General features: G+C 41.9%; 1 protein-coding gene across 1 annotated transcript in view; it reads right to left on the bottom strand.

The window, feature by feature from the left end:
* Positions 1-20,988, bottom strand: part of TINAG (tubulointerstitial nephritis antigen) — an 80,439-nt gene that overhangs the window by 54,137 nt on the left and 5,314 nt on the right. Inside the window, exons 3-4 of the mRNA XM_018558857.1 lie at positions 14,806-14,895; positions 6,726-6,815 (exon numbers count right to left, since the gene is read on the bottom strand). Of these exons, the coding sequence (XP_018414359.1) occupies positions 6,726-6,815; positions 14,806-14,895 (180 nt within the window). The remainder of the gene's footprint in view (positions 1-6,725; positions 6,816-14,805; positions 14,896-20,988) is intronic.

Below are 20,988 nucleotides of genomic sequence, written 5' to 3'. Positions count from 1 at the left end.
GTGGCCAGACCTTTGTACACCACCATCCAGAAAAAAGGAAGTCCCTGACAGGTATCTGTTCCTACCTGAAGGTTGAAGTTTATCTTGTGCTTGTTGTTGTTTTTGTTTCTGCACTACTAGTCGCAAGCAGCCGCACCTATCCAGCCATGTGGATGAAGACCTCTCTCGACACTCTCTTCAACAACCGAGTAACCGCTGTGTTACACCTCCCTTCCCCCGCTATCGTGGGTCCACTGAGTCGTTCCTGGAGCACTGGGACACAGGTAACGGCTCGCCTCTGCAGATTATTGGTCTGTCACAACCTGATTATCATACCATCACCTCGAATGTTATTCCTCCTGGAATGTCAAGGGACTTAGGATGCCCCAAAAGAGGAGGCAGGTATTACGTCCCCTTAAAAAACATAGGGTAGACATTGCACTGCTGCAGGAAACCCACCTTCCCCGTGATTACATATCTCGCCTAAAGCAATCATGGGTGGGAACAGTGGTGGGGGCACCCTCCGTGGGCCGTTCCGTTGGAACGGCGATTCTCATAGGCAAAAACTTACCTCATTTACTCATTGCCCAACGGCATGACTTGGAGGGGGTCAGTGGTCCCATGTGACTATACAGATCGGGCAAACTACCCTCGAGATCTGGAATATTTTTGGCCCCAACTTGGATAACAAACCTTTCTTTGACAAGCTACTGTCGCAAGAGTCTCCTCCTTCCCCTGATACTTATGTTTTCCTTGGGGGAGAATTCATTGCGGTCCCGACTACTCTGGAGGACCACTCCTGAACCAAAGGGCGCCCTTCTAATGCCACACTCGCCCAAGATCTAAATTTTTCGGCAATTATTCAGGCGTGTGGGTTTGTGGACATATGGCGATATCTACACCCTCTAACTCGTGAGTTCACCCATTTTTCCCATGCGCATGACTCTCTCTCACGCCTGGACATGTTCCTGGTCTCGCCTAACATGGTATCCAAGGTTTCCTCTGTGGTCATAGAAGATATGGTCATATCGGATCACTCTCCGGTGATGGACATAGCACAATTGGGGATACCCTCCAGATCTTTAGTATGGCGCTTTCCCTCTTACCTACGTACTGATGATACGTTTCAAGCGCAGTTAACTTCTTGGTGGGATGAATATGCTTCTGATAATGCTCAACATGCTGTGGATCCTAATCTATTCTGGGAGACGGCTAAGGCGGTCCTGAGAGGCAGGATATTGGCATATGTCTCCTCCCAGAAGAGAAGGACCAGGCAGGGGTATGCTGAGGCATGCACAGTGGCCAGGACTGCATATCTTAATTATCGACAAGCCCCTTCCCCTCACTCAAGATCCGAATGGATCCAAGCTAAGCAAACTTGTGACCATTGGATAGCCCAATACGACCTCCAAATACGCTCTCACAAGGAAGAGGAGTTTTTAAAATTTGGGAACAAATCCGGGAAATTATTGGCGAACTTAATCCGGGGACACAACACTCCTTCCCACATCCTGAACCTGACCAAAGACAAGGGCGAGACTTCCGCGGACCCTGAGACTGTATGCGACACATTTCGTACATTTTACCAATCCTTGTATGCGGCGGATACAGGAAACCTCTCTGCGGGGTCCTCCTTACTGGTCCTTGCCTTCCCTGTCCGCCGCAGACCTGGATCGCATGAATGAAGCGATAACCCTTCAGGAAGTCCAGGCAGTTATTCATGGCTCCCCTGGCTCGAAGGCTCCTGGTCCTGATGGCTTATGCGCCGAATTCTATAAATCCTTGACAGATCGGGTCTCCCCTACCCTAGTATCCCTATATAATTACGTATTGCAACAAGGTTGCTACCTGCCCACGTTCAACGCCACCTATATCAGGATCTTACCTAAGAAGGGGAAAGATCCACTGCTCCCTGGCTCATGCTGTCCTATTTCTCTGCTTAACTGTGATGCAAAACTCCTATCTAAAATCATGGCCAACAGACTGCCGGTGTGCTGCCTCAGCTTATTTCACCAGACCAGGCGGGTTTTGTCTCCGGTCGCTCCGCTGAGTTAAATGTGAGAAAAATACTTACTGCTTTGGAGGGAATACGGTTGTCGGGATCTTCTCGCGGACCATTGGCCCTTTTTGCCTTGGACACGGAGAAGGCCTTCGACAACGTGAATTGGTCCTGGTTGTCAATGGTAATGGAAAGATATGGCTTCTCAGGGATATTTTTGAAATATGTTACAACAATGTATAATGCTCCTTCCGCACGGATATATACCTGTGTGGCCCTTTCCCCATCCTTCCGTTTATACAAGGGAACTCGCCAGGGTTGCCCTCTCTCCCCACTCCTTTTCAATTTGGTGATAGAACCCCTGTCCCGAGCCTTAGCATCCTCCCAAACCTTTACAGGATACAGGTCTGGCCCCTTCGACACCAAACTGGCCTTATTTGCAGACGACATCCTGTTACTCCTGTCTGATCCTCTAGCACAAATCTCAAGAATCTTTGATCTTATTACCCACTATGGTTCCTTCTCTGGCCTTAGAATCAATGTACATAAAAGTGAACTCCTTCCTCTGACTTCAGATAAGGCTTTTGTAACTACCCTTTCCCGCACATATCCATCCTTGCTCATGCAGAAACACTCTATCACTTATTTAGGTATCTCCATTCCCCGGATGGCTAGAGATCTATATACATTAAACTACAAACGTATTATAAACAAAATAGTCCAAGAACTGCGCACCTGGAAAGATTATCCTATTTCCCTTTTAGGCAGATGTCATTCCCTTAAAAATGGATCTGCTTCGCCAGGTTACTTTACCCTCTCCAGACTATACCCCTCCTTTTGAAACATAAAGATATCCAAATCCTCCAAAGTGCCTTCATTTCGTTTCTTTGGCGGGGGAAGATGGCGAGGATCACCCTCAAAAAACTCCAACAGCCAGTGAGGAAGTTGGGTGCCAACCTCCCGAACATTAGGGCTTACAATTTGGCCAGCCTATTCCGCCATATACAGGATTGGACTCACGATACCACCTTTTTCACCAACATTCCCTTAGAGAGCCACTTAATGAAACCCTGGTCTCCCCCTGGTATCCTGAACACCCCACTGAAGCTCCTCCCCAAACACATTAAAGACCACATTCTCCTCACGGACACTGTGATAGCTTGGAGGGAACTCAGGAAAATACTCCACCTGCCCAGCGTCATCTCCCCAATGATGCCCCCTCAGATCCTCTCCAGGATTTGCGGTAGGCGCTGACTCTAATGCCTTCCGGATATGGGCAGCAAAGGGTATTGTGGTTCTGACGGACGTCTTTGACGCCCAAGGGCGTCTAAAGACCTTTCAGGATCTCCAAACCCAACACCGTCTCCCGGCCACCCATAGTTACCAATACATGCAATTAAGCCACTTTATCTCCAGTCACCTTACACTGCCCTGGCCTGAAATGGTTCATTCACCCCTCTTTCCCTTATTCTCTTCCCCCAGATGAAGATGCCCTTATCCCTTATTGCCCAGAACGTAGTGACCCACATACAGGAATCTTCCACCTCAGTACCGTCCCACATTGGCCGCTGGGCGGCATTTTTGGACATGACCACTGAAGACACAATCCATATGGTGGAGCAGGGTTGGCAACAAATCAGGAAGGTTATTATCAATGAGTCCTGGCGGGAAATATACTTTAAAACAGTTCATAGAGTTTATCATGCCTTTAATATCCCCACTAGGGGTACGTCTTCTTTATGGTTGACTGCTTGTCCGAAATGCCTTCTCCCCCTACCTGACCTCCTACACCTACTATGGTCCTGCCCTCATATACAAAACTTTTGGTCAGCCATAGTGTCCTTCACGAATGTGCACTCACATAAGAACAGGACGTTCTCCCCAAACTTATGCCTACTGCATGCCCTCCCCCTGCCCATGAACAGGAACCCCTCCTGCCCTACCCGCTGGGAGCATCTCTGTCTTCTGACAGCCAAAAAGGCGATTCTGTGTAACTGGATCTTATCTGCTCCCCCTTCCATGGACACATTCCGCCCCCTGCTGAATCGCTTGTTGTTATTGGACAAGCTGGACACGAAATTTAATCAAGCTCGCACTAAAACGTTTTTTGCTACTTGGACATCTTATGTTGCAGCAGAGTTTTCATTACAACAGCTGCAAGATCTGATGTCCATTTTTAAGCTGTCCAACTGGTACCTCGAGGCCAAACTGATGGGTTCCCTAGGTCCCCTGGATGTCCTTTGACCCTTGATCTGCTGCTCTCAATCGAGGTTCCCACCACCACTTTCCACCACGAGTGTTCCTCCTGTTGCACCCACGAATACCCCTAATGGTTCGAATTGGTCTTCTCCCCACAGTACCGACCCGCATGGCTATGGGGTCTGCTACTTGTTGTTTGAATGGCACATATTTGATGCGCAACATTCCAGCGGAGGGTATCCATATTGTAAGGATCTAGTTATTCAGTTTCAATTTATGGATGTAATTTGCCTGACATGTCTGGATTTCAGTCTGCGCACTGATATATAGGGGTTGATTTACTAACCTAAACACACACACACACACCAGGTGTGTGTGATTTTCACACAGCAAAACGTATTTATCAACCAAAAAGTCTCTAAAAGCATATTTCCACTAATGCCATATATGGAAAAATCATGCACATGATGCATATATAATGCTGCTTCACAGTTTAGACAAAAATGGTTAGCTCCTGCATTTACATTCCTGCATTCATCAACGCAAGCAACATAACATAGAGCTAATTTACACCACATTACCTTGCAATTCATTGCAGGGCTTTGAACAACACACCTGCTGGGTGTGTACACACTACAAAGGTGTTTCGATTCCTCCCATAGATCATGCTGGGAGGGAACACACTACAGAGGTGTATACACGTTCGTGGTGTGTTTAAAAGGTTAGTAAATCAACCCCATAATCTCTGCGGCATATCAATGCTTGATCGTTGTGTAATGTTTTATTTTTTATTATTTTCAATAAAAATTTGACATGCTAAAAAACAATAAAAAATAAACAAGCAATCACTCTGTGCACTTGACTTTTTTATTTAGATAAGTCCAGGCACTCCCCATATCTAAGGCAACATCCAGGTGATGTTTACAATGCTAGTGTAATTTATGTCACTTTGGAAAAAGACTTTGAAGTTTTTATCAACAAACGCTGTTCACTGTGCAGTTTGTGAAATGACAACATGCGTGAGTCACCATGCCCTCATTTCACCTTCTTCTGATGCTTTGACTTCAATACTTTCACTAACGTGAAACAAGTATAAAGACACGTAATTCTGACACTTTTCTGACATTCAGTTACAATTTAGCTGTTCTCAGTCTATGATTTTAAAGTACTGTAGGTATAAACTTGGGATGACTTTCAAAAACTCTAGCATTTTGCAATTCAGCAGTTGGGCAAGCAGGCTATTTAGTTGGCCCCCCCAACCCATCAAACCTCTGGATCAATCAGCCTTTTGCCATCACGGAATGGGGCAGTGGATGAGTCATTTTTTGCCAGGATGCTATTTTCCTAGCAACCAGTATCCCACTGTGAATGACAGCATTGAAGCTTTGCAGTCATTGATGGTGAGAGGATGGTGAGAGGATCGGAGGAAGAGAATCGTTGTTAGTCATATACTTCAGGGGATATTTTAGGACATCATGGGACATGGCAGTTTTTTAGATTCTGATAAGCCCCCCCTGGACCCCACATCCACAGGGCTAGAGAAGTGGGGAAGAGGCCTTAGTCTTCATTACCACAGGGATAAGTCGCTTTGCCAGGTTACTTCCCCCCACCCTGGCCAAGGCACACTCTCTATGTTAAAGGAATGTGACCCATATTTTTGTATTTAGTCCCACTTAAATTCCATACCAGACCCTCATCAAAGATGAAGGTCTGGTATGGTTTTTAGGAAGGAACTCCATGCCATTTTTGGGGTCCCTCTGTACAATCCATACCACACCCTCATGTGGGATACGGGTTTGGTATAGATGTTAAAGGGATTTCCTGGCTGCTTTGTTTACAAACAAAGCAGCTGGGAAATTTAATTTACCGGCAAGTTAAATGGCATTTTATTCTTTGAAAATGTCATTTTTGCTTCACAGACAGGTTTAGAGTATCCCCCAATCATATTATTTAAAAGAATTGTGCATTTTAAATGTTCCTCTTTAAGCCTCTTTGAAAGGGCTGCTACCTACCAAAGCAAATTTTTTCAAATTTTTCTTTTGCACTTTTACCTTTCAGCACCCAGCTCACCATGTCCTTTGTTTGACAATTCCTTTTCTATTCAATCCAACAGACTAATGGGGTTCAGTGAGTGTTCACTATTTGCAAACTTTTTTTAACTGTTTGGCTAACATTCTTTGGGCTCAAACCCAAGTTAATTCGGCTCATCACTACTAGACACCAGACAGACAACTAGCATTTTCAGAAAGATAACAGCAATGACAGACAACATATCCTTTTTATGACACATGAAGGGAAAATGAGCACAAAAGTGGACATGCTTCCATTGAAAACAGTCAGAATATCGGTTTAATCTCTCTATAAAACAAAAGGTGAAAACTAACTGAATTAATGCGGATGAAATCAGCCCCTATGTATTAATTTGTAAAACCAAATATGTTGTTAGTGGGCGGTTTTTCACCAGAAATAAAGGTTTTATAGATTAAAGGAATCTTAAATATGGTAAATAATCATTTGAATATTAAATATGTATTAATTGTCGTCTTACCCAAAATTTCCATTATTGATGTAATTCATCAAATCTGGCTCTACAAGACAAGTATGGTTTGAACAAATCCACTGAGTATTCCGACAGTAACTGCAAGAGAAAATTCAACTGATATCAACATGCAAAAATAATTAAAAATGCTTAAAACTGATATTAATACATTAAAGTTATATTATACATAGAGATAAACAATAAAATACTTCTGAATTGAGATTCTATAAACATTAAACATTCTGAAAAATCTACTGGAAAAAAACAAAACAAAAGTAAAAGCAAACTCTCTCTTTCAAGGATAAATAAACTTACCACTACTTAGTTTTAATGGCTGCATTAGTTTTCTTTTTCCAGGCCAAGAAAATTTTCAGCAAGTACTGAAAATACCTGTTGACATTGCCAGAAATGTGTTCTTGTCACTTCCTGTGAGCTTAACAGAAAGCGGTAACAACTTTATCTTTCCCCTGCAAACAACGAATCCTATCAACCCTAATGTAATGGAGATAAACAATGGAGTGAGCGCAGCCATCCAGGGACAGGAAGTACGGTATTCTCAGGATTAGCAGGTGGAAATACAGAAAAAAAGGCTGAAAAAGAAAAGCACTGCAGCCACATCATCTAAGGACGAGTAAACTGCAATATATGACATTTTTGTTTTTGGGTTTAGATATGCTTTAAAGTCTAACTCCACCTTAAAGCTTTCTTTTCGCTGCACAAAAGCAAAAGGGAAGGGTAAGAAACCTCTTTCCGCTTTTTATTGTTGTCCGAGCCCTTATTAACAACATTTATTATCTGACCTTGTCCCATCATGTACACTATCAGCTGTCTATATAAAACACAAGAGTGCGAAACAATAATAAAGAAGTGATTTTACACACATTGGAGTTGGTGTGATTTTCATTTTCTCTCTGTGGGAGTATACTCTATTGAATCAGGCCAGGCGGCAGATATAAGTACGGAACCTTTTGATCCGATCTAAATTTGTGAGCAGGTCAAAACAATAACATGGGGTTTAAAGGAATAGGGGGGTAATAGAATATCTCTTTAAAGGGGACAAAGACAGCGCCGGAACACATTTTCTTGTACAGTGTGTGTGTAATGGTTAGAACCTCTGATAGGTTTTCATTGTTATCAGTATCTTTTTTGTAACATCGGCCCTGCATTTTTGCCCTGGCATTACAGGGGTTTCACTATGACACGAAATGGGGAAAATGTGCCTAATGGTGTCAACAGACAACAAATACATGATATAAGAACGCAGGTTGCAATGCAACAATTAGGTATTATTCCTTCCAGTAGGATCACAACTGCATACGCCACTTAAGGTACTTAGAACTAAGAGGGTCAATCAGGATTTTCACGTAATTTAATTATGGGTAACAGATCAATGTCCACTTTTAAGCAACCCATTATCATACAGCAAGTTCATCAGCTCAAGGTAGCAAATATCAGTAATGATTCCAACAAAATGGAGTGATCATCAATACATTATAATGCAGAACATCAACATGCGGTCCTCATTTAATATCACAGTTCATCGATATGCATAGAGGATTGTTCAAATTATAACTAAAGGTTCCATCACTTCTAGAGTTCACAAAGAAATACAAAAGTCCTTTGGGAATTTTAGACAGTACTTGCATTTTGGTAGAATTCCTTTTAAGTGGATTTTCCCCAGCAATGTGGATTCAAGCTGATCCAGAACTGACTCTGTAGTAGCTATTAGGAGCAAAGAGTCCAGCTGAGCTCACTGAAGTCAGGTGTGGAGCAGATCAAGCCAGCAATGGAAGACAGCAACCTGAAGCACAGAGGCAGCTTCTGTGCAAAGGTAGGAGGGACCACAAGTCTGAAGAAAAAGCACCCGATCGCGCAGATTGGACTCTACCCCTACCTCTGTCAGCAGAGGAGAGTTCCATGGGGTCTTCGTGACAAGCCTCTCACAAACTTACCCTGCCAGGCGAGCCTTCCTAGGGTATCCAGGCCTCACAATCCCAGTCACTTACAGATGTTTACCTCAGGTCTCTGGTGCTCTGCCAACAAAGGCAGATATTGCTGCACTTGTTCCTACCAAGGCGGATTTTGAAGCATTCACAGCACGTATTAAATCTGTATACAAACAGGGTTTTACTGAAATCAGACAGGAGCTTATTAAAGTCTCATCTAAATTGACACATATTGAGCAAACCAACTTGAATCTTCTAGAAAGAGTTGCTCTTTTGGAACAGATCCAGTACCAATAACCCAATCAATGGCAGCAGTTGATATACAGTATACCTGTGTAGCAGGGAATGTGCCTACCCGCAACTGTTTGGGCTACTTTCAGCATGCACCCACCACTGAATAAAATTGTCTGTCATTTACATCTGTCTGTTTCATTGTTTCTTGGGATTTCAAGGGTGTCACCACATGCAAATCAAATCCAACACTTCCAAATGAGCTCTATATTGGTAAAGGAGATTGTAAAATAACCTTAATTTTTATATAAAAAATACAGAACTGGAAACCCAGGAAAGTGGGATTATCATTTGCATGAACTTTGTGTGCACGCTCAGAAGTTCAAGCACTGGTCAGCATACCAGATTTCATATTCTGGTGCTTGGAATATAGAGTCAAGTGTTTCTCCTACATGCAATTACTTTTTCATTAGTCAACATAGCATACAGAGTTTTTAGATATGTCTTCTAGCCTATTGGCCTATGTGCTTGAGAGCAATGGCTGGTATAAAAGCAACACTATTTGAATGTTTACTGCACACAGCAAACAAAAAAACACCATACACATTGAATATAAACAGGATTTCTTACAAACCTTTTGATGGTTATTCTTGTGTGTTTGTCATCCTGCTTATATTTATGTCTACTCTATGGGGTCTATTCACAAAGCAGCCAAAGGATCTAGCTGTAGCTTCGGCCGATCCTTCGGCTAGCTTCGGCCCCAGGACCCCTTCGGTTCAGTAGAACTGAAGGACTGCTGGACGGGCTATTTACTATAGCTCTTACAGCTCCTGAACTTGGCCGAGCGGCTCAGTCGTGACAGCTGGGCGGAACCAGCCGTGATCTTACGGCTGGCTCTGCTACTTGCAGAGAGATCAGCATCCCTGGTTACAAGCTAACCAGGGACACTGATCTCCAGACAGCCTAACTCTCCCTGGTGCTCCGGGAGTCTCCCGCTCCCGGATGCCAAGGAGAGAAACCCCTCTTTTTCTTTTTTTTGTTATTCTGACATGGAGCTGTGTCAGAATAGAAAAGAATTTGGCCACAGGAATGCATTGCTAGATTCCTATTGGCTATTCCAATTTGAAATAGCCAATAGCAAACTAGCATTGCACCCGCCCTCTGCTGCAGTTCTCCAACAGGTCCACCACTGATTGACAGCAGCAGAGGGCGGGTACAATAGCTAGTTTGCTATTGGCTATTGCAAATTGAAATAGCCAATAGGAATCTAGCAATGCATTCCTATGGCCAAAAATGTATTTTTTTTCTATTCTGACACGGCTCCGTGTCAGAATAAAAAAAAAGAGATAGAGGTGTTTCTCTCCTTGACGGCCGGGAACGGGAGACTCCCGGAGCGCCCGGGAGAGTTAGGCTTTTTTTTGTGCTTTTTTTTGACGGCAGCAGAACTGCCGGCCAATAGAAAACTGTTGGGCGGAGCTAGCTGTCATTGCTAGCTCAGCACAATCATTTTCTATTTTTATGTTTCTACTTTTTTAACTGTTTTTCTGTTCTGCTCGGTCCCACAGAGAGACCGAGCAGAACAGCCGAGCCGAATGCCGCTCGGCGGCATTCGGCTATTCACTCACTGCTGTTCGGCATCTATGAGAATAGACCGAACAGCAGCGAGTAGTGTGCCGGAGGTTCGGCTCAGCCAATCCAGATGTTGGATCGGCTGAGTTGAACTCCTCCTGCACTTGCGGCTTCCTGCGAGGCCACCAGATGAAATCAGCCGTACCAGCCTGAAGTGAATAGCCGAACAGCATTCAGCTCACTTCGCTTTAGGTCAGTCATTCACTCGGCTGCTTACGGCAGATTAGTGAATAGACCCCTATGTATTTATTTTGTATTGTGTCTAATATAGATGCTGTTTTTGCTAATCCTAGGGATAAATGCTTAATAAAAAAAAGTTCTTATCTATTTCATCTTCAGAGGTATTCCTTGATTGCGTGACATGCAGCTATAAAAAATGCCCTCTGTCTCTATATCCTATACTGTTACATAGCACTTAACAGTTCAGTCTGGGAAATGTGTCTTGTTGGGGAATGAGTCCAGCATAGTCTGAAGAGAAAGCATCACACATTGGTGTCCGTCAATCAGATCAGCTGATTCGTCTAGGGAAACTGATCTGAACCATTGGCAGCTATGTCTATTGATTTTTCACTGAATTTTGTTACCATAATACATTCAATACCTGTGCTAGAAAATGGATTGGGCCAAGCACCCTAAACAGATTGTTGTCATACTGTGGTTAGCATTCAATGTTCTTTACTTAATTAGTGATACAGAAGTGTTTTTCTTGCTACATAAGTAAACACACAAGGTCACAAATAATTTGTCACAAACACAGAAGGAGATTCAAGCCTGACCTTTGTCTTATATAATTATGTGTTTTAGGTCTCTAGCTCCCAAAGCCAATTACTGCTGCACTGTATATGTCAACACTAGCAGTAGCCTCTAATGGTTCAAAAATAATGCATAGCTCTCTACTTTAAATGCATCTGCAGTGCACTGTTAAAAAATGCATAATGCCTTTTAGCATGATAATGATATAAGCATATGTAAAGCTCTTTCATTGTACCAATTAAAAATAAAACAGCAATCTATAAAACCACTCTTCCAGTCACAAGCACCACAAGTACAAGATGGAAAAAACATAAAGACTGTCATAAGAGGATTTCAACAGGACTTAGTTTCTTGACTGAGCATAATAATAGCTAATAACCCAAAGCTGACAGATTTTTATTTTTTTTGCTTTACTTACTGTCCTGTGAAAGTGAAAACTAAACTTCTTTTTTAGATTATTCCTATCCATTTCCCTCAGTATGAATTACTGGTTTGCTTAAGTTGATATTGCATCAGGAGGAACATAGCACTGCAATTTGTAGGGACATTTCTTTAATCTTCCCTTTTCAGCCCAAGGACTCATCCAGAAAAGTGATGAGTTTTGTTTTGCACATACACCAATTAGAAACACTTATTGTTACAAAAGAAAGGCTCTATTAATCTTTGTGGTTGAATGGAAATAGTTTTGTTTCCTTGAGAGTAGCAGATTGAAATTACATATTTTTCTTTAACCTTGAAATTCTAACAGTGAATGTGGGTTTTGTTCAAGAAACTCACGTCACTTCCAAAATCAAATGTTTTAGCCAAACTCTGGGCAAGAGGACAGTTTCAAATATACAATTAGTAGTAGGTAATAGAAAGACCATCACAGATCTGATTACCCAGGCTGCCTCCAGCATTCTCAAAATGTGTTTCATCTCTCACCTGATTAGCACAGCTCCTGCTGCTTCCAGGTTGCAAGCCAAGCACTGTGGATCTCAGTAGACCTCAGTGCTATGGTCACATTCCCAACCCTCTCTCCTCCAGGATGTGACAGCACTAAATTCTGAGACCAACAGTAACTGACTTCCAAGCGGCCTGGAAATACAGTGGGAGCTGTACTAATCATTTGAAAGAAGAAACTTTGTTTTGAGGATGCCGTAGGCAGCCTGGATAATCAGACCTGTTAAGGTCTGTCTAATCCCTACAACTAATTCTTTATTTGAAACTGTCCTCCTGCCTGGAATTTTGCTTTAAAATCAAATAAAATTTTGAACAACATTCTACAAGCCACTTTTGGCATTATTGAATGTTCTGACAATATTTTTCGTATGAACATTTGTATGCATATATTAATTCTTATTTTTTATATAAAATACAAAAAATGCAAACAAATTAAAAAAACTAATTTTTCACAGCTTTGGCAAAATAATGTGCACATAATTAGTTTAGCTAACAATAAGTATTTTATAATAAATTATTTTATTTGTCCTGATTGATAAGGTATATCATACCGTATGTCTGTGATTTCAGTTTATTTTGGGAGTTATAGGTCACAAAATACAATTTTAAATTGGAACAATTTTAAAATGTGGTATGTTTGTCTCCTATCTTTAATAATCTCCTTGGTACTATGTTTTGTTATAATTTTTTATTACAAGTATTCCTTTCTAAACTTTTTTGACTTTTTTAAAAACTTTTTTCCTTTTTTAAATATTAAAACTTTATTTTTTATTTTTACATTTAATTTTTTTTAAACTAGGGGGCACTAAGGGGTTATTTTTCTGATTTACAGGGGCTTTGATCCTTATTATCGCTGAGTTGAATACAGTATTCTCCTTAGAGATACTTTCTATCACTATTGTAACGCACAGCTGGCTAGCAGTTCACAAAACACAGTGAGCTGCTGCCGCCTCTGTGACTGTCCAGGCTCTGTGATCACAGCGATCATCTATTACTGCGATCACAGGACTTTGACCACCTAATCTGCTGTTGAGGTTCTGCCTCAGACCCAGAGGGACCCATCAACAGCAGTAACTGAATGACCACCGGTCCCTTCATGGAGTCAGGAGAACTCCCCCAGAAGTCAAAGTGGAGTCAGGTGGTGTCTGTACTGGAGGCACACGAAGACAGCCAGGGAAGCTGGGAGAACTGGTGAGGCTAGGAGAGCCAAGAGCTTCAGGGGTAAAAGTGTGGGACACATACATCACAATATGTGTCTATATGTATATGTGTGTATATATACAGTATATACATACATATACATATATATATATACACACACACACACACACACACACACACACACACACACACACCCTATATTGCCAAAAGTATTGGGACACCCCTCCAAATCATAGCATTCAGGTGTTCCAATCACATCCATGGTCACAGGTGTATAGAATCAAGCACAGAAGCTCAGTGAATTCAAGTGTGGTACCGTGATAGGTTGCCACCTGTGCAATAAGTCCATCCGTGAAATTTCCTTGCTACTAAATTTTCCACGATCAACTGTTAGTGGTATTATAACAAAGTGGAAGCAACTGTGAACAACAGCAACTCAGCCACAAAGTGGTAGGCCACGTATAATGACAGAGCAGGGTCAGCGCATGCTGAAGCGCACAGTGCGCCAAAGTCGCCAACTGTCTGCAGAGTCAATAGCTACAGACCTCCAAACTTCATGTGGCCTTCAGACTGACACAACAACAGTGCTTAGAGAGCTTCATGGAATGTGTTTTCATGGCCAAGCAGCTGCATCCAAGCCTTACATAACCAAGTGCAATGCAAAGCGTCGAATGCAGTGGTGTAAAGCATGCCGCCACTGGACTCTAGAGAAGTGAAGACGTGTTCTTTTGAGTGACGAATCACGCTTCTCTGTCTGGCAATCCGATCCGATGGACGTGTCTGGGTTTGGCGGTTGCCAGGAGAATGGTACTTGCCTGACTGCATTGTGCCGAGTGTAAAGTTTGGTAAGGGGGGATTATGGTGTGGGGTTATTTTTCAGGGGTTGGGATTGGCCCCTTAGTTCCAGTGAACGGAACTCTTAAGGCATCAGCATATCAAGAAATTTTGGACAATTTCATGCTCCTAACTTTGTGGAAACAGTTTGGGGATGGCCCCTTCCTGTTCCAACATGACTGCGCACCAGCACACAAAGCAAGGTACATAAAGACATGGATGAGCAAGTTTATATTTATGTCACTTTACATTTTCTCTGTATTGCTTCTTTATATTCTTTCAATAAAAATTAACATGCTAAAAAAAAAAAAGTGCGTGTTTAATACTATTTTAAGTTAGTGCTCCTGCTAATGTAACACTTTGATCTCATGGTGGCTAGGGTGGTGCAGTAGTGCCAGACAAGAGGTTCTTTAAACAAGAAGGGCTCTATTGAGTTCCATACTAAGATAAAGCAGTAGTCATGAGTTCATTTAGACATTTTAGTGTAAAAAATCACTAGTATTAAAAACTTTCATGTGATGTACTCATTATCATATAGTGAATCATCACGATAGATTTGAAATGTTATGAAAAACAAAGCACAGAGACATTACCAGTAATTGCAGTTTTCTTTATTTATTGATGTATCTTCGTAATATGTTCCAGCTTTGAAGCACCCTGTCAATACAATATTCAATGTTAGGCTTGAAGTATTGGTTTAATTTACTTCTAAAACATTGTTATTTATTTGTAGTGTTTATATAACTCTGACATATTACTCTGGAATTAACTAAACATAGCATAGATCCATTCCTATTAGTCAATATAGATCCAAAAAGTTCACAACGCCGTTTCTCTGTCGCACTCATACACCCTGTAGAAGCCATGTGGAGGAAAGTCAAATACCGGCAATTATATATTGGATGGTTGGATTTAACCTATGCAAACATGGAGAGAAAATGCATATATCATGCAGATAGTGGCCCAGGTGGAATGTGTTTGCTACAATAAAACAGTGTACATTTACTAGATGCTTGTACTACAGGATACATTGTAGCAGAAGCTTTAAAATTTGCCTTAAAATGTTAAAAAATAAGATATAACATTAAAGGATGACAGTACCTTTGTTTTGAAAATCGAACCTAGCAAAGTATTACATTAATATAAATGCTATATTCCACTTACAACATTACTAACTGACCATCCAGAATCCTATGGAGGAACAAATACACAGGAAGTACTGTACTGTGGTTTGCAAGTCCCAGCCTCCAATGCACCTGAGAGAACTCAGGTAACCAACTGGCCAACAGGTTGGCAGGATTAATAGAGCAAGAGCTGGTTAAAACCGGAAAAAAAACCTAACAAAATCTTGCTTGCTTACTGAGTATTGTCAGCTTCACCCAACTGTGTAATACAAAGAACTAGGGATGCACAGATACTTTTCGAGTACCAGTGCAGATACTTGGCATTTTCATGAGGACTACCAGGGTTGCAGCGGTTGCAGCTGGGACCTGGCTCTGGCGCTCCACCACTGTCCTGATATCATTAGTCTGTATTGTTTTAGAAAAACTGTCACATGACAATAAACAAAAATGTATCAGTACTCGTACTCGTAAGTACTCGGCAAGTACCAGTACTCGTACTCGCAAAACTGGTATCTGTGCATCCCTTTATTTATATTTATAAAAACAAAATCATACATTAAAACAGAGATGTACAAATCCCAGGAGCTCCGTGTACTCCCTACAAATGACAGCTGCCTCCTAATTTTTGAATTTTTCTCTAGTCTAGTCTTGGAGCTCAAAAGTATCGGTACATGTACTCGTAACGAGTACTGTACTTGGTATCTGTGCAACCCCACAAAGAACGGTGTATAGCTCTTCTGCTCAGTTCTGCTGTAGTAGAATAGTGAGTGTGTGAATGCTGCTAAATCTTCTCAGCATGTCCACAAATTGGCTATTAGGTAAAGAATGAAGAAACGGGATTTAGTGTCTTCAAGTGTTGAATGTTGGCACTTGAAAGTACAGGAGAGTACTTTCTGTGCACTGATTCCTCCACAGGAACCTGGAAGGCCAGTTAGTGATGATGCAAGTGGCCACCATTTCCATGGATTTTAGCAACAGAGATACGTTATGCAGATCATGGAAAATCTTAATTTATGTGCAAAAAATGTTAGCATTTATGTTGCTGTTTTAACCTCTTCAGCATTTAGCCTGGAAATTTCTCAGGCTTGGAATTCTGGGTAAAGAAAAGGTTAAACCTGTGCATAATGCTCAGGGTCAACACTGAAGTGGCTAGGAATGTTGTGAATGGGGAGGAGAATCTTTGGAGATGTGAGCACTCTGCAAGCACCTGTCAGGTTGAGTACTGTCTTGTACTCAATTTGTTCAGAAGCAGGACAGGGGAAGTATCAGGGATCTAATATATGCCTGATGTCTCAACAAAAAGGACCTGTCACTGCTGAATGTACTATTACATAGAAACTTGTCAGCTATCTTGTGAATGTCATAAAGATAAGTTAAAACATTGAAAGGACTTCCACTTTAATGCATGTGCATTCACATGCAAATGTGCATCTATGATGCCCATTCATAGGTAAACAGCAATCAGGTTAACACATATTAAGCATTGCTGTGCTAGGGCCATTATTTATGATTACCTCTAAACTGATGAGCTGTAAATGTTTTAATGAGGTCTATTCATGGCCAGCATTACAGGACCTGTTGTTGTTTACATAGGGATGATGTCAGGCAGCCATGTCCATACTGCCAGAGTAATCAAGGATAGATAAGATGCAATCTCTTCACCTCTGTGATAAATTTTGAGGATGAACTGTCCTTTTTCCTACACCAGGAGCCTCTGCACCATAAACCAACTCTTCCTGAACTAAAAGATACTAGAACTGTCTTGATGCCAAATGTACAAATCTGCATATGCATATGTCATTGCAATCCCGAAAGCTAAGGTCTCTGATGGATCTGTGAAAGGTGCTATCTCACCACTGATAAAGGAGTCAAACGTTTGTTACACACCTGCAAACATGAAACTACCTGACTGGACTGAAATGGTAATCAATTGAAACTTCTTTTAATCAATACCATGCCATCACTGGCAGTATGTCAGGCATATTAAGTTTAACTTGCATGTATCAGGTATCAAAGAATTTTACATAATGTGGATGTAATGGTTTTCTAGGTGTCTTGTAGTGTAACAATTACTTTAAGCCACCAATCATCAGCAATCATGTGTCTAATACATTGATTGCAGTCTGCAACCTAACTGTGTTATCCTGAAGAGTATGACAACAGAAAATTGAAAACATAAGAACAGTGGTAATTTATTGTTCAGAAACGATTACATTAATATCACACTAAAGAACACTTTTTGAAACATGACATTGTTTCCTTTAATAAACCAGCAAATATGAGCCATTCCAGAACAGGCAAGGTTAGGGTGGTGAGAGGTAGTTAGAGTAGGAGGGGAGTTCAGGTTCAGGGGAGGTATCAAGGGGGCTTCTTCCTGCTGTGGGGTGACTGCAGGGGTGGAGGGTAGCATGCAAGCATTAAGTAAGAGCAGGGGGAAGTATAGTGATGAAGGGGTAAGGTGCAGTCATGAAATTGAGGAGGTGTTGTGAGGGTGTGCAGGTTCAGCCTTTAGAGAGGGTGCCTTGTGCATTCATGGGGTGGGAGATCAGCCTACAGACAATGAGGGGCTAGTAGTGGTGCAGATTTGTTAGGGAGAGTGGGGGAAAACACGTTCATGTGCATTGCTGTGAGGAGGGATAAAGGTTCAGTGGGGGAGGTGAAAGAAGCAAAAGTGGGTGAGGGCATGTATAACATACTCATCTATCTTTGCTCCAACTTTGATGTTCAGTGCCATCCTCCCTGCATGTAAGAGGCTGAGGCATCATCCAGCTCCTCCTTCTCAGATGGCTTAAGTTAGGAAGTTCAGTTGCTCAGTGTTCAAGCAATGTGCTGACGCCAATCAAGTGTACTTCAGACAGCTCATCATCCGGACTACTGCTGCAGACTGTTCCACTTTCGTTTTGGCAATTCGCTACATTCACCTTGGTTGGAAGCTATTTCATTCACTCTCCATCTCGGCAGATAATCAGCATCTGATCCACTCACATTCATTACAACTCCTTTAAAGTCTGCTAATCCTTTCGTCTTCTCAAAATGTGAATTGTATCACATGGGATGCACTGTCTTCTCTGTTGCAGTGCGTTAGCTGCCTGTGCCTCATATCCTTCCTCCCCATACAGGGTATGAACGCCGAACTTTATGGGATGTTTGCGCTATGTTCTACCGTGCAACGTCCCTTAAGGCAAAGCACCCTCCAAAGCTCTAATTGGCTAAAGTCTCAGTACAGATTTGGAGCCATGATTAAGCAAAGTCATGATGACTCTGCCCAATCATGTTTCACCTATCAGATGACAGCAAAATACACAATTGGGCAGAGCTAGCTGTCACTGCTATCCCCGCTCAATTGTTTATGTTTTGCCGGCATCTGTCAAAATTAATTATTTCTATTTATTTTTTATTGTTTTATTTTATATTTCATTGTCGTCGTGGACAACGATGGACATCGTGATTGACCATGGATTACTTCGGTGGATCCATTTTTTTTTTATAAATAAAAGACTCGTGAAAAACATGTCTTTTGTTTTTTCTCCAAATAAAGGATTTTATCAAGTCTGGACTTTCCGGCCCTACTAGGCCTATGCTCGGATCAAGGGTCTGGTATGGAATTTTAGGGGGAACCCCATGTTCCCCCCCATTTTTGGGGGTGGGGTTCCTCCTTAAAATTCCTACCAGACCTTAAGGGCCTGGTATGACTTTAAGGGGGAACCCCACACACTTTCTTATTTGTACACGGGGTCTCTCCTAAATATTCCTACCAGACCTTAAGGGCCAGGTATGACTTTGAGGGGGAATCCCACACACTTTTTTTTGTACACGGGGTCCCTCCTTACATTCCTATCAGACCTAAAGGGTCTGGTATTGTTTGGGAGGGGGAACTGCACACTTTAAGAGTAAAAAATATGTCTTTTTTTTTTTTAGAAATTGTCAGTTTTGCTGCAGCAGGTTCTATACATTGTACAGATCCGCCACTTCACAGGCAGGTTAAGGTGACCCCCTGGGCACGATATTTGAAGGAATTTTTCATTTTTATTCTTACCCTTTAAGTGATGTTAAAATCACTGCTCCTTTAAAACAAAATGTTTTTTTCATTGATTTCTGTCCCCCAGAGCAGTACCCGGACCCCCATACACCTTTTATGGACAATAACTTGCATATAAGCCCTCTTAAAGAGGACAATCATTTTTGAAAGTTCGACCCACCATTGACTTGCATTGCGTTCGAGTTTGTATTCAAACTTTTCGGCCGTTCGGGTGTTTGAATACAAACCAAACACGGGGGTGTTCGGCCCATCACTAATGAGCACACCTCAGTTTCTAAGAAGGCCTCCATGTTGTACAGCCAGCACAAGTGAAGACTGTCAAACTAACAAACTATTTCTGAAAAGGACATTTGACTATACTTGATCGGGTATTCGAGCTATAATTGAATGAGAGTTCATGGTAGAAATGAACATTTTCGGCCAAAAATCTTCCAGTGTATGGCCACCTTTAGTGAGGGGAGCATTTTAATATGAGAGAGTGGTACTGTGAGAAGTAATGTGAGGTTACAATGGACAGAGTTTGTAGCAACACAGCACAGAGCAGTAATCATACATTTGAGGAAGGGAGTGGGCAGCAATGGCCGCGGACATTGTAAGAGGCACAGGGAGTTACTGTGGACTTGACTTCTGCTGCCTTGGAATACTCCTATGATGTTTAATATTTATTTGCATGTTGAAATGAACGTGTGCATTAATCAATAGTTAATTGAATTTTCTTTGTTGTAAAAAAAAACAACTTTAATTTTAAGCTGCGCCAAATTTCTACTGTTCTGAACGTATCAAAGATTAGACATGTGCACCAGCAAAAAATTAGTTTAGTTTCGTTTCGTTTTGAAACAAAGAAAAAAAAATTAGTTTAATTCTGTTTCGTTTTGAAACAAAAAAAATTGTTTAGTTTAGTTTCGTTTTTCGGATTCTAAACGTTATCTATTACTCTACCCGGCCCTGGATTAGAACCTGCGACCTTAACAATGGCAAGTCTGTATGCTAACCACTACACTATTGACTCGGAACTTTTAACCACAGTAGCATTTGATATATATGAATGCAATATGTAGCATTTGACAGCTGAGAATGTCAAATGGGCAGAGCAAGCCGTGACGTCATGCCTCGCTCCGCCCATCTGTTGACATTACGACTGAATTTCATTTATTTGCGGCTAGTTTTCGTCGGGTTCGGGTGGTCGTCTGCGGCGGGACTTTTTTTATTTCGGCGGGTCGGCGGGGGTCCTGCATCCTGATTGACTCTGGATTACATTGATGGAGCCATTTTGTTTTACATTTTTTATTAAAGGAATAGTCAAAAATTGACTGTTTTTTTTCAATTAAAGGATTTTGTCAAAAGTCTGGACTTTTTACTAATTATTTTAATTTAACCCTTTAGTGAATGAGTAGGGGTACAGGTCCCCCTTACTCATTCACATGGGGGGCGGCATCTGGGTGCCCCCTTATTTAAAGGGGTACCCCGATGCAAAAAAGCCCCCTTGCCCGCAGTCCCCCACAACCACCGGGTCAGGGTTGTGGGAAAGAGGCCCTTGTCCCCGTCGGCATGGGGACACCCTCCCAATGCCGAGGGCACGTGGCCTGGTAAGGCGCAGGGAGGGGGGGCGCTCG

Source organism: Nanorana parkeri, unplaced genomic scaffold (assembly GCF_000935625.1).
Source record: "Nanorana parkeri isolate BGI_ZX_2015 unplaced genomic scaffold, ASM93562v1 scaffold364, whole genome shotgun sequence".
Classification (NCBI taxonomy): domain Eukaryota; kingdom Metazoa; phylum Chordata; class Amphibia; order Anura; family Dicroglossidae; genus Nanorana; species Nanorana parkeri.
This window is presented reverse-complemented; position numbering and strand designations above follow the sequence as displayed.